General features: G+C 40.4%; 5 protein-coding genes across 22 annotated transcripts; 3 read left to right on the top strand and 2 right to left on the bottom strand.

Moving 5' to 3' along the window:
- Positions 1–695: 695 nt before the first annotated feature.
- LOC1275924 (glucosidase 2 subunit beta) lies at positions 696–3,335 on the top strand. 2 transcript variants are annotated; one of them, XM_061650318.1, is made up of 3 exons: positions 696–842; positions 956–2,425; positions 2,511–3,335. In XM_061650318.1, exons 2-3 carry the CDS (start codon positions 996–998, stop codon positions 2,758–2,760), a joined length of 1,680 nt encoding a protein of 559 aa, XP_061506302.1. In that variant the 5' UTR covers positions 696–842; positions 956–995; the 3' UTR covers positions 2,761–3,335. The 2 variants fall into 2 exon arrangements, with proteins under 2 accessions (XP_061506302.1, XP_315213.4); XM_315213.6 differs by having other exon boundaries at positions 720–896.
- A 207-nt stretch (positions 3,336–3,542) lies between these two features.
- Positions 3,543–12,831, bottom strand: LOC1275925 (uncharacterized). 15 transcript variants are annotated; one of them, XM_061650310.1, is made up of 9 exons: positions 12,570–12,831; positions 11,094–11,515; positions 9,686–9,889; positions 9,397–9,521; positions 8,558–8,901; positions 8,355–8,478; positions 7,396–8,270; positions 6,801–7,200; positions 3,543–6,725 (listed from the first exon to the last, which is right to left on the bottom strand). In XM_061650310.1, the coding sequence occupies exons 2-9, from the start codon at positions 11,213–11,215 to the stop codon at positions 5,533–5,535; spliced, it is 3,387 nt and encodes a 1,128-aa protein (XP_061506294.1). In that variant the 5' UTR covers positions 11,216–11,515; positions 12,570–12,831; the 3' UTR covers positions 3,543–5,532. The 15 variants fall into 15 exon arrangements, with proteins under 15 accessions (XP_061506294.1, XP_061506296.1, XP_061506297.1 ...); XM_061650312.1 differs by having other exon boundaries at positions 11,094–11,475; positions 12,570–12,820; XM_061650313.1 differs by having other exon boundaries at positions 12,683–12,818.
- Positions 12,832–16,720: 3,889 nt separating this feature from the next.
- On the top strand, positions 16,721–18,302 carry LOC4576922 (uncharacterized). Of its 2 annotated transcripts, none has more exons than XM_061650301.1 (5): positions 16,721–16,857; positions 16,960–17,194; positions 17,349–17,462; positions 17,612–17,864; positions 17,951–18,302. In XM_061650301.1, the coding sequence occupies exons 1-5, from the start codon at positions 16,761–16,763 to the stop codon at positions 18,257–18,259; spliced, it is 1,008 nt and encodes a 335-aa protein (XP_061506285.1). In that variant the 5' UTR covers positions 16,721–16,760; the 3' UTR covers positions 18,260–18,302. The 2 variants fall into 2 exon arrangements, with proteins under 2 accessions (XP_061506285.1, XP_001237639.4); XM_001237638.4 differs by having other exon boundaries at positions 17,346–17,462.
- LOC1275928 (huntingtin-interacting protein K) lies at positions 17,903–19,131 on the bottom strand. Of its 2 annotated transcripts, XR_009765434.1 has the most exons (4): positions 18,834–19,129; positions 18,634–18,741; positions 18,392–18,570; positions 17,903–18,223 (listed from the first exon to the last, which is right to left on the bottom strand). XR_009765434.1 is itself a non-coding variant. In XM_315218.5 (3 exons), the coding sequence occupies exons 1-3, from the start codon at positions 18,984–18,986 to the stop codon at positions 18,475–18,477; spliced, it is 357 nt and encodes a 118-aa protein (XP_315218.4). In that variant the 5' UTR covers positions 18,987–19,131; the 3' UTR covers positions 18,376–18,474. The 2 variants fall into 2 exon arrangements, 1 of the variants encoding a protein (XP_315218.4); XM_315218.5 differs by lacking the exon at positions 17,903–18,223 and having other exon boundaries at positions 18,376–18,570; positions 18,834–19,131.
- Positions 19,132–20,065: 934 nt separating this feature from the next.
- Positions 20,066–21,273, top strand: LOC1275929 (zinc finger protein 830). The gene is made up of 2 exons (XM_061646372.1): positions 20,066–20,247; positions 20,375–21,273. The coding sequence occupies exons 1-2, from the start codon at positions 20,114–20,116 to the stop codon at positions 21,249–21,251; spliced, it is 1,011 nt and encodes a 336-aa protein (XP_061502356.1). The 5' UTR covers positions 20,066–20,113; the 3' UTR covers positions 21,252–21,273.
- The last annotated feature ends 313 nt before the right edge of the window (positions 21,274–21,586 follow it).

The raw sequence follows: 21,586 nt of genomic DNA, 5'->3' as shown, positions 1-21,586 counted from the left end.
AACATGAAAAATCTATGGGATTTGACATATTTTATTTGGCAACCAACACCGCGAAAACCACGTGTCTCCGAATCCGCGTATAAGAGGTACCGTGTATCTTGGGGACCGACTGTACTGATTTGGTAAACGCCAAATAATTACCCTTTTGATTGTATGTTAAAACCCATTTGAAATGGTGTAAAATTGTTAAATTCAGTCAGAATCACATCAAATAATTAATATGGTGCCTAAAACCATCACCTACTTCCAAAATTACACGAAGATTAGTGATGTTTTGGCTGGAAATTATGAGATTCGACTTACGTGGAAATTCGAGATACGCGGTCGTTTTTTGGTCCCCATTAACTGTGTATCTCGGGGGCCGTCTGTAAAAGTAAATTTTACTTCAATTATTGGTTTTTCTGTGCGTTTAGCTTATCTTTCAGTAAAGAATCTGATGAAAATAAATTTTAGCCAAAAGCCCTGCGACAAAACATGCTACTTCAGACGTAAGGCGAAAGAACTCCGCAGGAGCCAAAGCCTCTCTAAACCATACTAACAACAACAACTTCAGACGTATTTTGCCGAAAACTAAACTTATTTTTTCTCTTAGCATAAGTATTGTCCGATCACGCCTCTATGTCATGGAGTCATTCAATTCATTTATTTATCTATTTATTTTTAAATATCGTACTGATAAAATGCTTAACATACAAAAGGTGCAATTTTAAGAATGTTGCTTCACGAAAATCATTATTCGTTGTACGAGTTGGTGCCTGCGCAGCTGTAATCGACGAAATGCTTGCACTGTCAAAATGACAGAAAAGGGACGATTCGGCTATTTCCAACTTGCTAAGAAAAAGGTTAGCGATTTACTTATGTACATCGAGCCGGATTTTCTTTTCCGTTTAGCAAAAGTAAGCAAAAGTCGTATAAGTATATACAATCAAATTGTGCAAATATTTCTTATTTCTAGGTATAGAACGCGCAAGATAATTACCGAACAGTGTAGGAAAATGTCACCCAAACATAGAAGCGGGGGCTGGTTGCTGCTGCTGGCTACGATTTGTAATTTTGGTATTCTAGTGCTCACCGAGCTACCCCGTCCTAGGGGAGTTTCTATCGCACAAGCTAGTCTGTACGAAGACCGCACCGGTAGCGGGCAGTTTGTATGTCTCGATGGTAAAAAGATAATTCACCGGGAGAACATCAACGACGATTACTGCGATTGCGACGATGGTAGTGACGAGCCGGGTACGGCCGCTTGTCCGAGTGGCATCTTTCACTGCACTAATGCCGGCTACAAGCAACTCAACATCCCCAGTTCAAGAGTAAACGACGGAATCTGTGATTGCTGCGATGCCTCGGACGAGTATGCTTCGCAGGCGAACTGTGCGAACACATGCAGCGAACTTGGCAAGGAAGATCGAATGCGTGAAAAGCAACGTAGCGAGATGCTCAAGACGGGCAACCAGCTAAGGTTGGAAATGAGCCAGCGAGGACGCTCACTGAAGGATGAACAGCGGGCCCGGCTGGCCGATCTCGACAAGAATCGTGCCGAGGCGGAAGCATTGAAACAGGAGAAGGCAACATTGAAAACAGAAGCGGAGGAGTTGGAAAATGCGGCCCTGAAGGTATACCGAGACCGTGAGGAGGAATCGAAAAAAATGAAGGAAGAGGCCGACGCTGTGAACAATCGCGACGAAGCGGAAGAAACATTCCGGAAATATGATTCTAATCAGAATCAAATGCTCGAGCTTGTCGAACTGCAAACGAGGATCGTTTTCGATCGCAATCGGGACGGTGCGGTAACGGAGGATGAAGCTCGCTTTTTCCTAGACGAGCGAGATCAGGTGGACTTCGAAACATTCGTAACCTTGTGTTGGCCGCGCATCAAACCTTTCCTTATGATGGATTCCGGGCTATTTAAACCGCCAGGTGAAGAGCCCCAAGGCACAGCAGAAGAAACGGAGGAAGCGGAGTTGCAATCCGATACCTACGAACTGGAAGGTAGCGAACATGATCCAGCCGTAAAAGATGCCTCCTACGTGGAGGAAGGCTATCTACCGCACAACGGGGAGGAGGAAGACGAAGATACGATGGACGAGCAGGAGGAAGATGACGGGGAGGATGTCGGCGAAGGAGAGGTCGAACGGGCAGGCGGAGGCGAAAAGCCACCAGTTGAATATGATCCGGCGACACAGGAACTGATTAATAAGGCGAACGAGGCGCGTAACCAGTACACAGAAGCGGATCGTCACGTAAGAGAGATGGAACAGGAAATTCGCAGCATTAAGGAGCTGCTGGAGAAGGATTACGGCAAGGATGAAGAGTTTGCTGCCTTAAATGGAGAATGTTTCAACTTCGAGGATCGTGAGTACGTGTACAAACTATGTCCGTTTGACAAGGCGATCCAGCAGCCCCGAAATGGTGGAGCCGAAACAAGGTATGCATAAAGCAACAATGCAGTAGTAGTAGTAGGGAAAGGGCAAAATGATAACTAAACAACACGTATACTGACTGTCTTTTAGATTAGGAACCTGGGACCGATGGAACGGACCGGGTGACTACAGTGCGATGATATATTCGAACGGAGCACCTTGCTGGAATGGACCTCAGCGGTCTGCTGTGGTGCATTTGGAATGTGGCCTCGACACCAGGGTACTATCCGTCACAGAGCCGAACCGTTGTGAATACGAGTATCGCATGCAAACACCGGCAGCTTGCTTATATCAAGAAGAGCAATCGAACGGTTCCAAAGAAGCGCACGACGAGCTATAGGGTTAGACAATCCACACAGCAGCGGCGTTGGTGATATCGATGGAGCGATGTTCTCATCAAAATCCATCGGTTCACGATGCTGGGTTGTAATGCCAATAATCGGTCCCGCTTATCGAATCAACATTCCCACGCTGGTGGTACTGAGGGTCCGCATTAGCGAAAGAATGTAATCCGTTTATTTTAGTGAGTGGTATGGTACGGAAGACAAAAATGACTGACAACACGTGTTTGACGTGCAGGTAATATAAAATTCTTCATGGAGCAATTCAAACGACGAGGTTTGTTCAATACACCCCTCCAGCAAAGGACACAGCTTCAAGGAGTCGGTGTTTTGTAGGGAAAACTATGTTCATAATCTCGTGGGATCAGTAAAAATCAGTCATTCCAATTCTCAGGTCAAGTGAAGTATGAGGGTGAAATATACAGATGACAAACTTTCAGATAAAACAAGTCCAAACCAAGCAGATAGTGATAGCGGATATGTTGTGCCCACCCGTGAACTTCTGAAATTCATTATTATTGATCTAAAAACAAGAGTAAGTGTCTCGGCTAATAAAACAAAAATGTGTAAAATATCGTTCGTTTGTCGGCGTTTTCATGATACATTCAATGCAATGTGTTACACACCACGATACAGGAAAAATAAACAATAAACACGACACTCTAGTGAAGAATCCATCGACATAAAGGCATTATTTGAGTGCATAGCTGGGCGAAGGTGTTAAAGGAGGTAATTAATGTATTGATTTTTCTTCCATATAGAAAAGATAAACATTCATCTGTTCCATTTTCGTAAGTATTCAATTTAATTAGATCTTCATTTTGTTTTACATTTATTCACAAAGGGTTATAAATTTCATTCGTAAACTTTCGCTTTGCATCTTGTTTTTGTAACGTTGTGTATAAGAATTGTTAAATTGCTTTTCATTTTCTCATGTTAAAGTTTGAACAGTAATTTTTAAATGTGTATATATATCGCTCTTTTTTAATTCATTAACCTTAAATTATTATGCTGGAATATTTAAGTTGTGCAGAAAAAAAACATAATTTCGACTTCAGGTCTATTTATAATTTTTCCCTAAATGTATTCAAACACTCCGGTCTGGCATTACCCACCACTGGAGAATATGCTGCATACCAAGCACGGAAAATAGAACAAAGCACAAAAAATAATAACAACCAACATGAATGAAACAAGTAATAATAACGTAATAGTGTCATCAACACCATGCTGCTTCTGCGCCCTGAACCCAGGAAAGGGGGGTTTTGGGTGCTGCTGCTTTTGTCCCCTTTTCTCGCATTATATGAGTAATGTTTATTTCTTTATTTTAGCTATGCAGACATTGCCGATGGTATAGTAGAATAGGTCATATAAATACAAAAAATATTTTACGTCTTTAAAGCTTACGTATATTAATAATATAATAATATAAAGCTTGTAACAACAATCGATAATTAATGCTGATCGGAAAACAGTATTATTAAAAAAAACAAATAAACAAACAAACAAAACACCTTGGTCCGTGCGGGTTTAAAAAGAAGATAAACAAAATCAATAATTAATCTAATATTTTCCCTGGTGGTGGTAAACAATACTTTCTTTAAGAGTGATACATAAAGGTACAGTGAACGTTAGGAAGCGCGTAGTTGGCATATGTACAATCAACATACATAATTACGGGCGTTGCAAGACGTTGTTGTAGAAGACAGCAGCAGAGCTTTTATGTTTCATGTTCTGCTGTTGTCTAAAGTGTAGGTTACTATTACTAATTACTAATACAGATTGCAGAACTTTCACAGATAAAAAAAAAAGATGCTATCCAGGTAATGATTTGGAACGATCGAAGATGCGAAATTATTTAACTTCCAGAAAACAGACTCTCCTCCCCAAACCGGTGCCCCTATCTTATTTTAGCTAAAGTTTTCGTTGTGGCAATGCTCACTATCCCTTGCCTAAAGATACTTTCCTCCAATTGTAAATCACATGATCGAACAAATTCTCGACATTTTCTACAAGCAATCAGCTCCAATACACGTACGAAATTATTTTTTTGTTTCCTCTTGTCTGTATATGGTGGGATGCTTACTGGGGATACTTCCCGATCAGTCCAGTTGTAGTTTAATCATAGTCGATGTTTCTCTTTTTATCGTTGTATACTCCGAACTCCAAGTATGCCTTATTGCATGAATTTGGTGGAAGAGAAATGCCTTCGACCTTTCCTCGTACTCAAAAACCGCGTGAATGTACCTATCACGACTAAACGCACACAATATGCATGCAAATGCTATCTCCAGTGCTAATAAAAAGAATTAAGAAAAAGAATACAGTGCTTTTCGTTCTCCTACCAGTTGCTATCCCATACTCTATATGTGTGCGTGTTTTTTTAGTTGTTTGTTTTTCTTAACAGGCACAATTTACATCAAATGTTCAAGTAATATTACACACAAATGGTACAGCACAGTTGCATTGCAATAATCACCGAAGCCTAAAGACTGGACAGTTAGTTAATATCGTGGGTTGAAGCACTATAACGCTGTGGTTACCACAAGCCACACTACTATATGCTTCCATTACTCCTATCAGATGGTGTGGATGGCAATCGCTACAACCCATCGCATCCAACGTTGTCATTCGTTTGAAATTTATGTTAATGATAACAAGGATTTAGTTTTAAATAAATAAATAAAGTCAAAATTTGTCTGAGATAAAATAATCACTTCTCAGCGAATGCGTTCTATAGTGGGATAAGGGACGATCTAAGCTAAAACAAATCAAACTTGAAAATAATCACTAACCGCCGCTGTCCCTGTCCCATCACTATCCGGTGTGCCCGGACCTCTGCGGACGATTGCGATACCACCAGCAGGTAACACTGGTTGGGTTACAGGCGTTGGAGTTGCAGTATCCGAATCAGTTGTAATGGAATCATTCGTTAATGATTTAGTAACAGATTCTACACCGCTTGCCGCTCCACCACCTCCTCCGACTGCTTCATTGTGCAATCGTTCGTAAGGATTTTCCTTGACGTTGAGATATTTCACTGATTCGTAGTTTGGATCAGATTCACTTCCAGTGAGCGATTCGTAGTTGCTCGATATTCGACTAAGACTGTTATTGGTCGTTACCGTGGTATTGGTGTTGCTATTATGCTTACTGTATCCGATCAGCTGATCCGGGGAGCTTGTACTTCCATCACCATCTCCATCGGTTGAAGAGGGCGTGGTGCGAGTTTCCGAAATACTGGAATATCCTGGAGATGAGGAAAGCGTTCCCATACCTACAGAGCCGGTTCGGTCGGGCATGGGTGTAAAGTTGACACCGGTCTCTATAATACCACCAGAGATCCCCGATGAACCCGTTCCCAGACCAGAGCCACCACCTACCACTAACGCAGATGGTGAAGGAAGCGTCAGTGTACCGGACGCGGTATGAGGTATGCTGGAATATATATCCGACTCGTCTTCCGGTTCTAGATTGTTGTTAATATTTGGTTTTCGTTTTTTTGCTTCTTCCGTTATGCTGGCATAATCATGACCTGGTGGAGGATTTTTCCGTTCCGATATCACACTATACCCGGGATCGTAATCATCCTTCTCTTTGATACTGCTGTATCCTGGCGTATTGCTGTCCGCATCTTCATCATCTGCCGTTCCTCGCGATACTCCGAAATTCAATCGGCTTCTTGTCCCATTTCTCGTAGTTTGATGGAGTGTTTTGTCGGTCTCCCGTATACTACTGTAACCATCACTATCACGACTGGTGTCCTCAGCGTTTCCTCTCAAATTATGTGTCGCTGATGATTGATTCGCAGCAGATGGTTTGCTGCTAGCTGGACGCAATATTTCGTAATTTGGGTCAGAGTCCGATTCTGTGCGGTTTGAGCCACGATTGAGCGTTTCATATCCAGGGTCGTTGAGGCTCCCACGCGTGTCTGGCAAACTTTCGTACCCTGGTTCTGCGTTCGCTGTAAAAGATCGTTCATAATGCTCATCAATACCGTAACATATTTCCAGCGAACCAAGCGACACTTGTTCAATACCTTGCGCCACTAACGCGCTCAAAGAATTTCCATCACCGCCTGGCAACACGTTGCCAACTGTCATCCCACCAGCAGCTGCGTGATTGCGATGCAATTTTTGAATCTGCGCATAGTCGGCAGATTTACGGGCCATTTCCATACCCTTTATGCTGTCGCCGGGAATGGTCTCATATCCAGGGTCCTTATTTTGGCAATTACCGGTACTATTACGCTGTGGTCCGATCACATTTTTACTGGGTGAGCCACCGTACAATGATCCACTATCGTTACACTGAGACATATCCGAGTCTGACAGGAACTGTTGCTTCAGGTGCTGCTCATCGGTTGAGCCGTCTTTGCGCAGTGGAACAGGAGATGAATTTTGCGATGGAACTTTTGATAACTTATTCTTTTTCATAACCTGAAACGTAATCAGAAGAAAAAAAATGATTAGATAAGCTATTTAAAACCTCCTCTAAAAATTATCATTGGGAGTTATCGAAGAGATTGATCCAGAATCCCGGTGCATTTATCCAAAAAAAACCTATACAAACTTCCATTTTGCTATTTTTTTAGACTTAAAGGCACATTTAATGAAAAATTATTGATAGCATACCTTTGCATACATTCCTTCCAAATCCTTCGATGGACTTTTCTTCTGTTTGCTACCGGATGGAACACCATTAGGTAGCATTGTACTATCAATATCTGCACTAGTTTTGTTAACAGTGTTTTCCCTGTTGATTGCTGTAGATCCACCGCCGCTACATTCAATCACCGAGGCAACTGAGTTACGTCCAGAGGTTATTAACGTAGCGTTTGATGACGCTACACTACCAGATCCAATCATCGACTGGTTCGAAGTGTTGAAGAAATTATTTGCTTGATGTTTTAATGTTTTTGGCGTTGGAGGTAAAGGGCTGTTTGCTTGTCGTTTCTCCGGCTTTGGTGAGCCCAAATTTCCTACTGAACTAGTACAACTCGAGGATGAGGCTTGGCGTGAGTGTTGAACAAATGTTTGTGCTTTTAAACCACCCTCAGTCCCGGCAGATGAGGAGGTAAAGTGTCCATGGCTATGCTCGTCACCGGATGTTACCATATTGCCATGATTGCTAAGCCGATTCGGCGTTGTGGAATTCATTTTGGTGCTAGTAGAACTGCCGGCTGAATCAAGGGAATCATTCATTGCAGCATGCAGCGTTTGCATTGGTGGAGGTTGAGGCCGGCTCGATGCCCCCGTGTTTATTTCAACTGATACAGTCATTGCATTCGGAGGCTGAATTTGTGCGTACGTTTCCGATCCGCTAGTGTACAGCTCACCTTGATTTCCCGGATCATCAATCGCGGCGTACATTTCGTCCGAATCGTCCGATACCGTAGCATAGTGCGAATCGCCCAATACCTGTCTTCGTTTGGCCGTGGTCTGGTTGGGCATGTTCTGTGGCATTAGGTTAGCCAACGGTTCCCTCACACTGATGCTTGTGTAGCCCTCTGTTTTGTATGTTGTGAAAAACGAAATAATTACATAAGCAATCATCCAAATTATAATGATTCCGTTCGCAAGCCTCTACTCACTTGAGGAATCCTGAGAATCACCACTAAAATGCTGCGTTGAAGGTTGAACAATGGGAGGAGTCATGTATGGTAAATCTTGACTAGCAGAAACACGTCCAGCAATTGCAGACGCAGCCGGAATATCCTAAAATGGGGAAAAATAGATCTTCAAATACCATGCTCCTTCCAAAAACTGTGCCGATTGCGAATGATCAAAATCTTACCACGGTTGAAGTGTCTCGTTCCTCTATATTCTGCGTCGATTCACGGCGTGAAATAGGACTCATCAGTTCGTCGTCATCTTCGTCTTCATCGTCATCGGCATCGCCGTCCCGCGGCTTTGAACGGTTTGCTATTCCAGAAGGGCCACTAGTGCCACCATCGTACACATTACCGCCAACACCAGATCCAGCCTGTGCTACTTGCGCGTATGGATGTTCCATGCGGCGCAATTTGTCATATGCATGTGGCGGAGATCTGACTCGTGCATAAGGAGAACTTATATCATCCGCCTGACTGATGGAACTGTGTTGCGATACACTGGTTTGTTTTTTCAAACTGGCCGATGCTGCGAATAGTAATTATATATTAAAAGCGGGTTTTTCTTATTTTTGTATGTTGTATAATAAAAACTAAATTGAAATGTGTAAACGGCTTTTGGAGTAAAATTTATTAATTATACATAAGTTAAGTAAACAATATCAAACATTGTTTCAAATAAAAATCACGATATCATAGATTCCGACTCTTCCATTTCGGTTATTCTCTTTACATTCACAGATATTCGACATACGACTATTTCGACTTACGCCAACGGCTTACGGCTTTTGAACATTATTTCGGTCCCAAATACAGGCGTATCTCGGGAAACATAATACAAACGTAGGTAAACAACATTAGAAATGCGTTGTTTTTGTTTACTTTTTGTTTTGTAAACGGAAATTCTTTATAAATTTAACACTTTAACGAAAAAATAATAGTTTATTCGGTATTGGTTTCACTGATTGGTAGGGTAAATTAATTCCTTCCTGCATCCTTCTTGAATATAACGTAAAATACTTACGACTCCTTCCCTGCGGAAGATCCTGAACTTTGTCGCCCACGGTTGCATACAGTTCTGAATTGTTATCACCGGTGGGTTCGGCGATTGGTATATCTGGAAGGCTTCGATGAGGAGCATTGGAAGTCCTGGGATTGGGAATGGAATAGAAAAGAGTTAGTCAATACTAATCTAGCCCGGACGGTTCATTCTACTTAACAAGATTCATTCAATTTAAGTCAAGAATAATGTTTGATTACCTATACATCCGTACACATACGAAAGAATGACAAAATAATGAAAATTGACAAACCTTTTATTGCTGCTCTCAATATCTGAACCGAAAGCACCGCCAACACTGGCAGGACGTAGATTAGCCGTGTTTGATGAAGCTATTCCATTTGCACCGTTTGCAGTGCTGGCTGATGCATTTATTGCCATGTTTGAGCTAGTGGGTAACAGGGTGTCCTCAGGATTTGTGAGTTTTACCATACCTTCCAGCCCGAGCAGATCATTTCTTCAGGATTTTGCGGAGTCCACAGCAACGACAACATCAACAACAACAACAACGCGATGTTGAGGGGAGGTTGATGGGAAGGACGTTTGTTCAATGTTGTTGCGGTACCGCCCATTTACATTATCAGACCAAATGCAAGCACACGTAAATACCAATTCCATATACACACACGCACACAACATCCAGCAAACATCAAACAGTGAGAAAGAAAAAAAAAAGACAAAAAAAAACATTGCAATGAAACCTTATGAAAAAATTAAAAATACCCCAAAATAATAAATACTAATAATAAAAAACCAAAATAATAATAATAAAAACATATAAATAACAAAAAGAACATGAACAATAACCAACTTAAAAATCGAATATTTATGCATGTCTCTGGTGTGAGATCAGATAAGAAGCTTTTACAACAGAGTGCGACTGTTCAAATTATCAAATATACTTTTCATGCTTGTAATTCTTATGATTCATTAAGTAGTCTTCAGTCATTCAGTGTTATATTTATTAATAGATTAATGTATGATGTGGCTACGATTTTCCATCGCATTGTATCGTTGTTGACGTTTTTTAAACTGGTTTGGCACATTAATTGGAAAATGAATGATTCAAAAACAAGCAAAAATATGCAATTTTAGACAAAAATTAGATAGATATCAAAACTATGGCTGAAAACCACGAAAATTCGACACTCGCGATTCGAACAAATCTCGGGGAGAATATGTAGATCTTTTGCATAAAAACTTTAGTTCATGTAGGCAGTAGACTCAAAGCTATTATAAAACAAATTAGGCGTTCAAAAATTCAAATTTAGCAGTACTTTAGGCACAAACTTACAGCATATATTGTAAATTTAAATTAATTAAAACAAAACTAAAACACATACAAACATAAATGATTGCCACTCCGTATCGAATATTATCAGATGAATACTATAATGTAAAACTACATTGAATTCATACACTCAATTTATTTTAATGTGTTATATTTTAAAATATTTAAATGAATGTACGAAATTTAACGATTGAAAATTTAATGTCGGTTAGAGTCTGAGAATAATAATCGTAATCACTCACGGTTTCACCCCCTGATCCTTTAAGTTTACGGCCAAATTATTGATAGTTTACAAGATACCACTATTCATAACACACACCACACACAATAGGATAATATTATCTGGAAAACGTTTCATAACGCTACTTACTTCATCTCCTGTTTCCGCCGACAGCAGAGGCATGATAATATCGTGGTGATCATGCTGACCATTACAACGGCCGATATTGAATACAACCAGAATGTGTCGTACCCCAGTGTTTGGAGCTGCATTGTGTCTCGCGATTAACTTAGAGTTTTTGGTCAGTGATGCACATTAACACGGTAGAGTAGGGAGTCGAACAGCAAATAATATTGCTCAACACCTAAAACGGCACTGAACACGACCGAGTTGCGTACTGGAGCTGCGATCACAGAGCGTATTACTTTAATGTTTAATTTATCATATTGTCGGCGATCTTATAGCTTTTCCGATTTGTTCGCTAATCGCACTAAAATCTGGCACTGCACTGAAGCAACTGTTGGTGACATTGCTGCATTTTGAACGAAAACAGAGACCGTATAATTACTGCACTGGAATAAAAATAATATAATACATATCACATATCATACAGAGGAACGGAAGGTTATAGCTGTAAACAATCGATATCCCTTTTACTATATTTAAAACACGTTCATTAAATACTCAAAAAGTCATAACCACTAAACACTTCCCACCCATACAAATGCAAAGGGAAATGCAATACCTATGGAATGCAAAAGATGCACCATTCACTCAGTCACCTGTGAGCACACTCCTGCACAGCTGTGTCGTGCGAGGTCAAATTAGATTAAGGAAAAAAAACACTGTTTGGTAAACATGTATATTCGCACACATGGTTCCTTTGGGACAACATAGCAGCTCACATCCCCCAACATAGTTTGCAGATTTCGATAGTACACCGTCATATGAGCTTCACACCAATTTTCACCACAATCTCACTATGAAAAAGAAAAACAAACGCTTTCTCTCATCTTTGCACGGACGGTACACATCTCGCGGTTGACCCTCTTTCACTCACACTTCCTTTTGGAAATGCATTGCAGGTTTCCTATGCTCGATATAGATGCTGTGGAGTCGGATCCGCGGCAGAGCAGGGTTTGCACTTCCTCCTGCTATGCCATAGCTAATCCATAAAGAGAAAGGTGTCCCAAGCAATACGATAGCAAAGCGAGCAGAGTATGAAGAGATTTTTTTATTGCTGCAACAGCCTTTTCCGAACAGTCCGCAGCTATGTTGCCGGTTACTCTATGGCTACCACACGGGGTAAAGTGACACCGAACACATAAGCAATCTTGAAAAACGGGAACAAACTAACGAAAGTCGGCACAATGCCCCGGAATTCAACAAAGCAACCCTATACCAACCCACCGCTGTTGACTTCTCTCACTGAATTACGGAATATGACGGCCTTCGTCTGGTCGGTATGAAGGTGAACATAAAAAAATGCATTCTAATACATAGTAACAATACTGCACGATAACTTTAACATTGGTGAACATCCGTGACTCGAACGGAAAGCAATGCAAATGAATCATTCATCACCACTTTTTCACTTTGCTTAGAAACTCAATCCGATAGACGTACCATTACTAGTAAATTGCTTTAATCATTTCACCACGCATCAGGATCACACATCGATGCAATGCAATGTTGCCATGTAATCCTGTAATCGATGGAATATCGCATATGGAACGTACTTTTGCATGTAAAACTATCACAACACTTCGTAGGATCGAGAAAACATACTTTCCTTCGCTATGGTTACGGACGACGAACTACGCGATGCTTGTCATCAGCGAAGAAAGTGTTGTTAAAAATGTCGGTATGCCGCGTTCGAGTTTTTTACCATATGGCCAGTTGGGAAAGCTGGTATTTTTACTGCGAAATGAATCGCAACATCTAAACAACCCCTTTGTCAAATGACAGTCACCATTTCTATAGGACAGGTTGTTGCGAAAATCGCATTTAAAATTTTAAATACAGGCGGTCTCCGAGATACGAGGTACAAGTAATCCCCTAGATACGCGGTACCTGTTAAGGCCTTATTAAACGGAGGAAAATCCTGTCATTCGATTTTGGAATCTATCCTTCAAACATGGTTTGACAGATAAATGCGAGTCGGAAAATCGGAATTTGACATGCTCAATTCCGATTTGCTCGAGAGTAGATTTTTACTATCAATGTCGGTAGAGCATATTGAATTTCTTGTGAATGATGAATAAAAACAACAAAAATGGGAAAAAACGAATGAGTCTTACAGATAAAACCCTAAAATTCAATAAATTAAATAATAAATGTGAAAGGTGACAAAATAATTCTCTTGCCTTATTACACGTACGAGAGATATTTTTGTGCCAAAGTCTAAGTTTGACAGATAATTGTCAATCGAGAAATGACCCAAGTGCCACAAATCCACTAAACGACCACTAAACGGCTTCTAAATGACTCAAACACTCTACCTAAACGAAATACAGTCATTATCCGATATACGCTATCGCACGGGACCGAGCGCAATAGCGTATCTCGAGTTTTCGCGTATAGCGGATTCCTATGGAAAAATAGTTTACACTACCGGTTCAAGGGTTGAAATACAGCGTCACAGAGTTTTGCATTGAAGTTTTTTGTTATAAAACAGGTATCTTTTGCACAAATTTAATGCAAAATGCATTAAGAACATCTAGAAAATTCAACAATAGCATAAAATATTTCAAAGAATTAAAATATTTGCAAAAAACACATAGAGCTGTCAAATTTAGAGGAATCGCGTACTGCGAATTCGCGTATATCGAGTATCGCGTACTGCGGATAATTGCTGTATAGAAAGACTTCGTTTAGCAGACGGCAAACGACTCATGCATTCTGAAAATAGCAAAAAAGCTGGTGGCGCTATCTGTTGGTGACATACCCCAACCAGCTGAGCTTCATCGCTTGGAGGAGAGCTTTCTCATTTCCTCTGTACTGTTGTATGGTTTCGCATTGAAGTTACGCATCGCTAGAACTAGAACGGCGATACGATTGTTTAAATACTAAACTCCAACGGAAACCACCAGCACTGAAGCAAGTGAGATTTGAGTAATGCTCGTTGGTGTTGATACCCACGTATCTGACCACACGACCATTCATATAGATTTTTGCTCAGAAAGTTAGAAGGCTATATAGGTCTTCTTATCATGATGAAACTTGTCGAAACACATTGCAAGAAAAGGACAGCAATATAATGATTAGTTTTAATACGCCATCTATTGATCAAACCAATGACCCAAATAGCCAGCTCGTACTTTATAGCTGATTTAGGGCTGTTTAACGAAAAATCGTTCCGATGTCATACTTTGTGGCTAATTAAGAGATAGACGGTACTTTGCGGAACTATGGAGCTTTTTAACAGGCACATGGTACTCTTTGGAACTTTGCGGCTGATTAGCACTATGAGTAGGGTTCATGATGGAACTTGAAGGCTTGTTAAGAAAGGGTACTGAACTTGGTGGAACTTTTTAGCTTTTTAATGCATGACATCGGTATAAGGTGGCTCTTGTCAAAGTGTCAAAGATTATTGTCGGCAATAATCTCAATGCTGCTGCACAAGTTAGATTCGTTAATTGAAGAATGAATATTGAGTGAAGTGATTGTGAATTATCAGTAAATTGTGTAAAATATTGTGTAATTCATCAATACAAAAGATTTAAAAATATGCATATGTGTTTAAACGAAACAAATCTTGTTGTTTACTTCATCGATGACGCTTGCTTGCAAATAAAACACAAAGAAAAATAAACCCTGGCATCGTGGCATAAAGAAGCTGCTTAGGCGCTGTTTGAAAGACCCACATAGAACTTTGATGCTGTTTATCTACTGCAAAAGGCGAATTAGAGCAGCGATCTTTAGCGTGCCAAAATGAGCTGCTTAAGCAATTCTGGCTATTTGGGGAAGCTGTGGAGCTTTCATTTTTTCTATGGATGTTAAATTTTCCAGTCGTTTAAGCTTAATCTGTGGCGCTTGGGGACAGTATTTTCCTCTGTCTAATAAGGTCTTCATACGCTGATTTAGATATGCACGATTTTTTTTACAGTTCTTTGAGCAAAGTGTACTAATTTGATACACAAATTGTAAAAGTTAAAAACATATTTTACATTTGGGTCGAATTTTAACCGTCTTATGTAGGCCACACATTTTGTATGGAAGAATGATGTTTTTCGTGGTTAAAAGCGTATATCTTTTAAATTGCATATTAGATTAGAACGAAAACTGTCTTATATCCAACCCAAGTGCCACAAATCCACTAAACGACCACTAAGCGGGTTCTTAACGACTCAAGCTCTCAACCTAAACGGAATATAGAAAGACTTCGTTTAGCAGACGGCAAACGACTCATGCATTATAAAAAAAGCAAAAAAGCTGGTGTTGCCATCTGTTGGTGGGATACGCAACCAGTGGAGCGCTTTCCTCGCTTTGAGAGTTTTCTCATTCCCTCTGTACTGTTGTATGGTTGCGCATTGAAGTTACGCATCGCTAGAACTAGAACGGTAATACTATTGTTTCAATACTAAACTCCAATGTGAACCGTTTGTTCAGAATCAAGTGAGATTTGAGTAATTGTCATTGGTGTTGATACCCAGGTATCTGACTACTACACTACTATTCATATAGATTTTTGCTCAGAAAGTAAGAAGGCTTTGTAGGTCGTGATTAAGATGAAACTTGTCGAAACACATTGCAAGAAAAGGACAGCAATATAACGATGAGTTGTTGTAATACGCCATCGCCATCTATTGAGCAAACCAATGAAGCTGTGTGGAGATTTCGTTTTTTCTTCTATGGATATTCGATTTTCTAGTCGTATAAGCTTAATCTGTAGCGCTTCTGATGTTTCAAGTTACACCTTAATTACAATGCAATTCCACACTTACAACTATAATTTTGACAATGGTTCACATTTCCTATTTCTTCCATTTTTCTTTCATGTATAATTTTTTTTTAAATTTTGTACTTTTGTAAAGCAGATAAAACATTAAAATAATCACGAACCTGAAGCACATACCACGGACACTTTATCGATATTCAAGGCAAGAGGAACGGGCAGAAGAACAGTGTGTCAAAAAGCGCGGAAGAAAGGAACTGAGGAACTGATAAGCGCCCTGTTACTATCTTCGCCCAAGATATTGATACCATGCCCCATCATCATAGCTATGCCCCATCATCAGAAAGGCGATAGCAACGTTTGCGCTTTTCGATAAACATTGTTTTCCAGTTAGTCCAGGGGTTCACCTCATATGGGCTGTACAGGGAATTTTAGTGGGATCTTGAGAGCGGACTTGATGTAGTGCTCGCGTTTCTTCGTTCAGCGTTTCGCCGTAGTCGTCGAAGGTTTATTGTAGAAGAGGTAGTAAACACGACTACGTGTGCAGCGTACCCCATTCTGGCTCGCTGATATACGTTATTTTGGATTCCAAATGATACACTCGTCTTCGTAACGTTCGACGGTTGCGTACTATCTCTATCAATCGGGAAACCAAGTACGTAATTATGATAAGAACAAATGAGCTAACACAATACATCGATATACCGCTGCAAATCACCCCAATTGTGCTCGTATTTTCAAACCTCTATCGCCACTTTGATCGTGATTAGTGGCATATTGCATGCTAACGGTAACACCGTTCTTCCACAAAGGCATGTTTTGCAATTGATCCGGCGAAAAGTTAATTTTCTACTTTTGAATATGCTGTTTTAGTTGATCCACCCAAAAAAAATGTTATCCCGGTTCACCAACACTTTGGAATGGACACTACTAAGATAGCGTACTTGATGCTGGCTGTTTGCTTTAGTTGGCTTCCGGCATTGAGCGGCACAACCACTACGAACCCATTTCACGCAGGTATGCGGGTGCACTTGCTACGCCGTCATAGCAATATGCAGTGGTTTGTGTGCTATACTATTTATTATTTTATATTTGAGTGATTTCTTTGTTCGTTTGCAGCTCTAACTGATAATTTGACGCAGTGTGGTGCTGTAGTTTGTGTCGCGGAAACTGAAGTGTGCAGAGAGGATAGCTTCTGCGAGTGTAAACCTCACTTCGAAGATCAAGGATCCTTTCAATGTGTGCCTTGCCCAGCCGAAGGACAGTACTGCCGGGGTTGTTGTATCAGCGATGCACTTACCTGTTATCATGGCGTTTGCCGGAGATGTTCTTTGGATAGCAATGGAAATTGCATGTAAGTATGTGAAAACGGATCGTCACTGGACTTTGTTTTCTGTAAAACCGGCTCAATCAGTGAGCAGTATAGTCTTATAAAGTATATTGAGAAGTGTGTATAACAATGTGCAATGATGAAATTGTGTCTATCGTGTAAATCTTCTTCACAGCAGCCAGGAGTCTTTGTTCTTCTTGACCGCTGCTCAGGTTGCACTGGCAACTGCTATGGTGCTTGGTGTGATTTCTCTAAGCTTTCTCTTGTACAAAACACTCCGTAATCGTCTGAGGTAAGATCGTCTGATGTGTTCGTTTATCTTTTTCTAGATAGTGATAAAAATTATCTCCAGGTTTGGCTTTGGCAACCGCGATTGAACACTGTCGCATATCAATTTAACAACATTTGTGTAAATAACCTTTCCTTTTACATTTCCGCCAGACGCAACAATCAAGTGCTCGAGAGCGAATTTCGCCAATCTGTTGTTAGTCGAGTTTCTTTATCATCCATACAACAACGCGTCATTAGGCGCTTACGAGATCGTCCACCCAAATATGAAACTCGGCATAATTACGAGTACCAACAGAGGCAAACGGAGAGACAGATCAGTCAGCAGAGTTCATCGGTCGAGCCCGATAGACAGTCCAATCCTGCCCCCGTAGGTGGCCCGCCTCCAGCGTACGATGGTGATACGGTACAGTACTATATTTAGCCATAAACCACATGCAAGACTTGGGGTGTTCGACATCCAATAGTGATATGTTTCATCTATTTGTTCAGATATCTCTAGCTGAGAATCCGCCACCTTACACACAAGAACAAACTGACAGAACGAGCAGTGGAATAGCAGTAATCGATATTCCCACGACCACCACAACCGATCATGCACTATCCATGGATTTGCCAACCGATCGCACCTCCAGTAACCTTCAGGGCATAACAAATCATGCGTTCGAACCCGATAAACTCACTTCATCGCAGCCACAGATCATACAACCCTCCGATAATGGTGAAACGAATGGACGTCCCAAGGAAGAATGCTATGATATTCCTCTAGTCAATAGCAATGATAAGACGGTTTACATGTAAAGGGTGTTGATAAAAAAAATTAGAATAACTAAATTTAAATCGACTTTTTGTACGACTTAATTTGATCTAAAGCGTATAGTTTACAGAAGGCAATTTCTTTTCTTTTCCGCTCATACTTATTTTTGAACTTACTTTGCACTTCTTTTATTAGATTTTAAGCGTCCAGCGGCGCACTTCATATAGTGTATGGAAAGGAACACAAACGGCATAGATTTTTAGTTTATCAGCGCTTCTAAGGCTGCTACCACGTCGCCCCGGTGCACGCGTAGAGTCTGTTCCGCCTTGCTGCGAGTGATTTCCATTTCACGAATCTGCAACCAATCTTATCGTATCAGGCATTCTAACGTGAGTTTTTAAAACTACTGAATACTTACGATCAATTCTATGTCCTCCTTTTTCACATGTACTTTCTGTAGTTCTCGTTCTATTGCTAGCTTTTCTTCATTTTCCTTGTTGCGTTTATCTTCAAACAAGTTTGCAGCCTAAAAGAAAAGGCAAACGATCGATTTAATAATAATGGCACTAAACAGCATTTGCAGCATGTACGCTACTAGGGCAAAAGATTTATCCATACGTTTGAACATAAATTGTGAGATGTGATCTCCTTCTCCTCGGCGTAATCCGTCACTCTTTCCAAATCGGCGGCTCCACCATCATGCTTCGACGATTTCTTTTGCTTTTTGTCGTTCGCATCGTCGACACCATTTACTGCCTCCAGATCGGCCATTTGGATGTCTGATGTCTAAAAATTGCGTCCAGAACAACTTTACTGTTTACAAATTTCCGGCAATGCGGAATAATGAAATCAAACTATAATCGGAAGCACCACACTTGGTTTTTTTCTCTGTTATTTGACAGCGTTTACAAATGTCATAACATTGAAGCATGCCAAAATGGCAGGACGGATTCTGCGGCGGAACGGTGTGATCTTTTAAAAAGATGTCTATACAATAGATTTACAGAAGAGACAAACATATTAGAAAATATTTTAAATAGTAGAAGTACCAATGATAAAAATAAATAAAACCCCAAAATATATATTTTACTGATTATCTTTTATTGTTAATAACCTTAATTGCCGTTGATGGTGAGGCCTTGGTCACATCTATGACCCACACGATTTTGCCTCATGTGGCGAGAAATGTGTTTGTTTTTTACCGTTTAACCCTGTCACACTGCTTCTAGACGGCCCAAAAAATCTTCCGTGACAACTTTTGGCGATTTTTTCCATATGTCAAACCGTCCTTGTTTTAGCACGAAAGTATGGCTAACTTCGATCGTAATGTCGCGAAACGCGAGCGTTGCCTTTCTGTGAAAAAATCACAAACCCGCGACAATCACGGTTGCCTTACATTTTGTTCTAAAACTAAGATGTTTTATTAGCACAAAGAGCTCGCAGAAAATTTATCGCCGTATCAAAGTTGGTCGTCTAGAAGCGGTGTAAGAGATATCTCGGGGACCGTCTGTATATCAATGTTATGTCAGAAAAGTTGTTTTGTCTGGACAACCATAAACTATTTGCGACCATTTTTGACAACACTTCCCTTTTCTCCATCCATACAGGTTTTGGCTTGATGGCTCGTTGTACAGGCAAATTTAAAACGATTTGGCAAAATCTTATCGTGATATTGTATGACCGAGCTATAGTATTATATGAACCTTGGTCTTCTTGTAATATTTTATGGATCTTGATTTTGCCCTTTGGATAATAAAGGAAACTTCAAACAGTTGTACCTAACATTACACTCTGTGCATCCACTGTCAGGGCATTATTGGTAAATAAACTGGCCGGAATATTCTCTGCGAAGTTGAGTTTTGTTTTTCCCATTTATCGGCCCGTAAGAAGTTTCGAAAATGTCTGCCGCTTTTAAGTTTTCCAAGAAGAAATACTCTCAGCAAGATCTGAGGCGTATAATGAGTGAAACAAAAGCTGCCAAACAGCAGCAGTCCGACAGCGAGTTGAAACGCATCGAATCTCCACTTGCAAAATATCCTTTTCCAAAACAAAATATTTCGCGAAGGTTTTTAGGTAAAACAATTGAACACATTTCATATATAATATTTACACATAGTACATACAGTAGATTTTTCCTTAACTGTCGATTCCTCCAATACATATAACGATGCCGGACAACTAATGTGTGTTCTTTGTCGGTCGATCGTTCGATCAGCTGCGGTTTGGAAAGTCCACATACACTCTAAGCAGCACAAGGAAAACAATGAGTTAGCAAAAAAGCTCAAGGATGGTTCCGCAGTTGATAGTGTGGAGCTGAGAAACGCTCCCAACGCGAATCTGAAACGAACCGGCGATCCAGACACGGGTGTTGATAGCGTGCCTGTGAAAAAGATTAAAGGAATACTGAAGAATTCCTCGCAGACGGGAGCAACACAGAACACATTACCACATGACTTTTTCGATGATGCTGCTAATTCAGCTAATGCTCCCTCTTCTATCCGTAAGGATCTTGTCAACATAAAACTGCCAGAAAAGCATCGTGACCAGGTGGGAGAGCCGATGGATCTCGATCATACGGAAAAAGATGTTGGTGGTTCCTTAATAGTGGCAGATGAGGAAAAATTACCAGAAGGATTTTTTGACGATCCGAAAATGGATGCGAAAGCACGTAATCAGGAGTATAAAGACCCGAACGATGAGGAATGGGAAAAATTTCAGAAAGAAATTAAGGAGGCAACAAACATTTCCATGGCCATTATCAGTGAGGAACAAGAGGAATCCACCGCCGAAAGACAAATTGCGGAGATAGATGAACAAATACGCAACTGGTCTCGTGTGTTGGATTTGGAAAAGAAGAAAGAACAAGTTAAGACCATGAAAGGAGTTAAAGGCTCAGAAATGTCCTCCAGTCCTGCTAAAGGGACGGGCCAACCTGCTCAAACAGCCAATGACAATGATCGTGAGGATGATGATGATGATGCCGATGAAGAGTTTGATGAATTTTTAGATTGGAGAGCAAAGAAATCGTACAAATAGATTTTCATAGTATGAATGTGAATACACAATGAATGTTAACTAATACGAAAGAAAAGATTGAACTGCTTCCTGAATAAAGGTGAGAATAGAAGGTGGCGTAAAAAATAATAATATACAGGCGGTCCCCGAGATACACGGTACCGGATTTAGAAATTTTCTAAATTGGGATTTCTAAATTTGAGCATGTTGTACTGATTTGACTTATCAATTGTAAAATGCCAAATTTTTTTCCGTTTTGTTCGGATGTTAAAAACTATTTCAAACTAAGGTTTGAAACTATTATATTCAGTCTGAATCATATTCGTTGAGTTGATTTACTCAGCCATTTACCATCC

Source organism: Anopheles gambiae, chromosome 2 (assembly GCF_943734735.2).
Source record: "Anopheles gambiae chromosome 2, idAnoGambNW_F1_1, whole genome shotgun sequence".
NCBI lineage: Eukaryota > Metazoa > Arthropoda > Insecta > Diptera > Culicidae > Anopheles > Anopheles gambiae.
The sequence above is the reverse complement of the archived record's forward strand: the minus strand, read 5'-3'. Positions and strand labels throughout refer to the sequence as shown.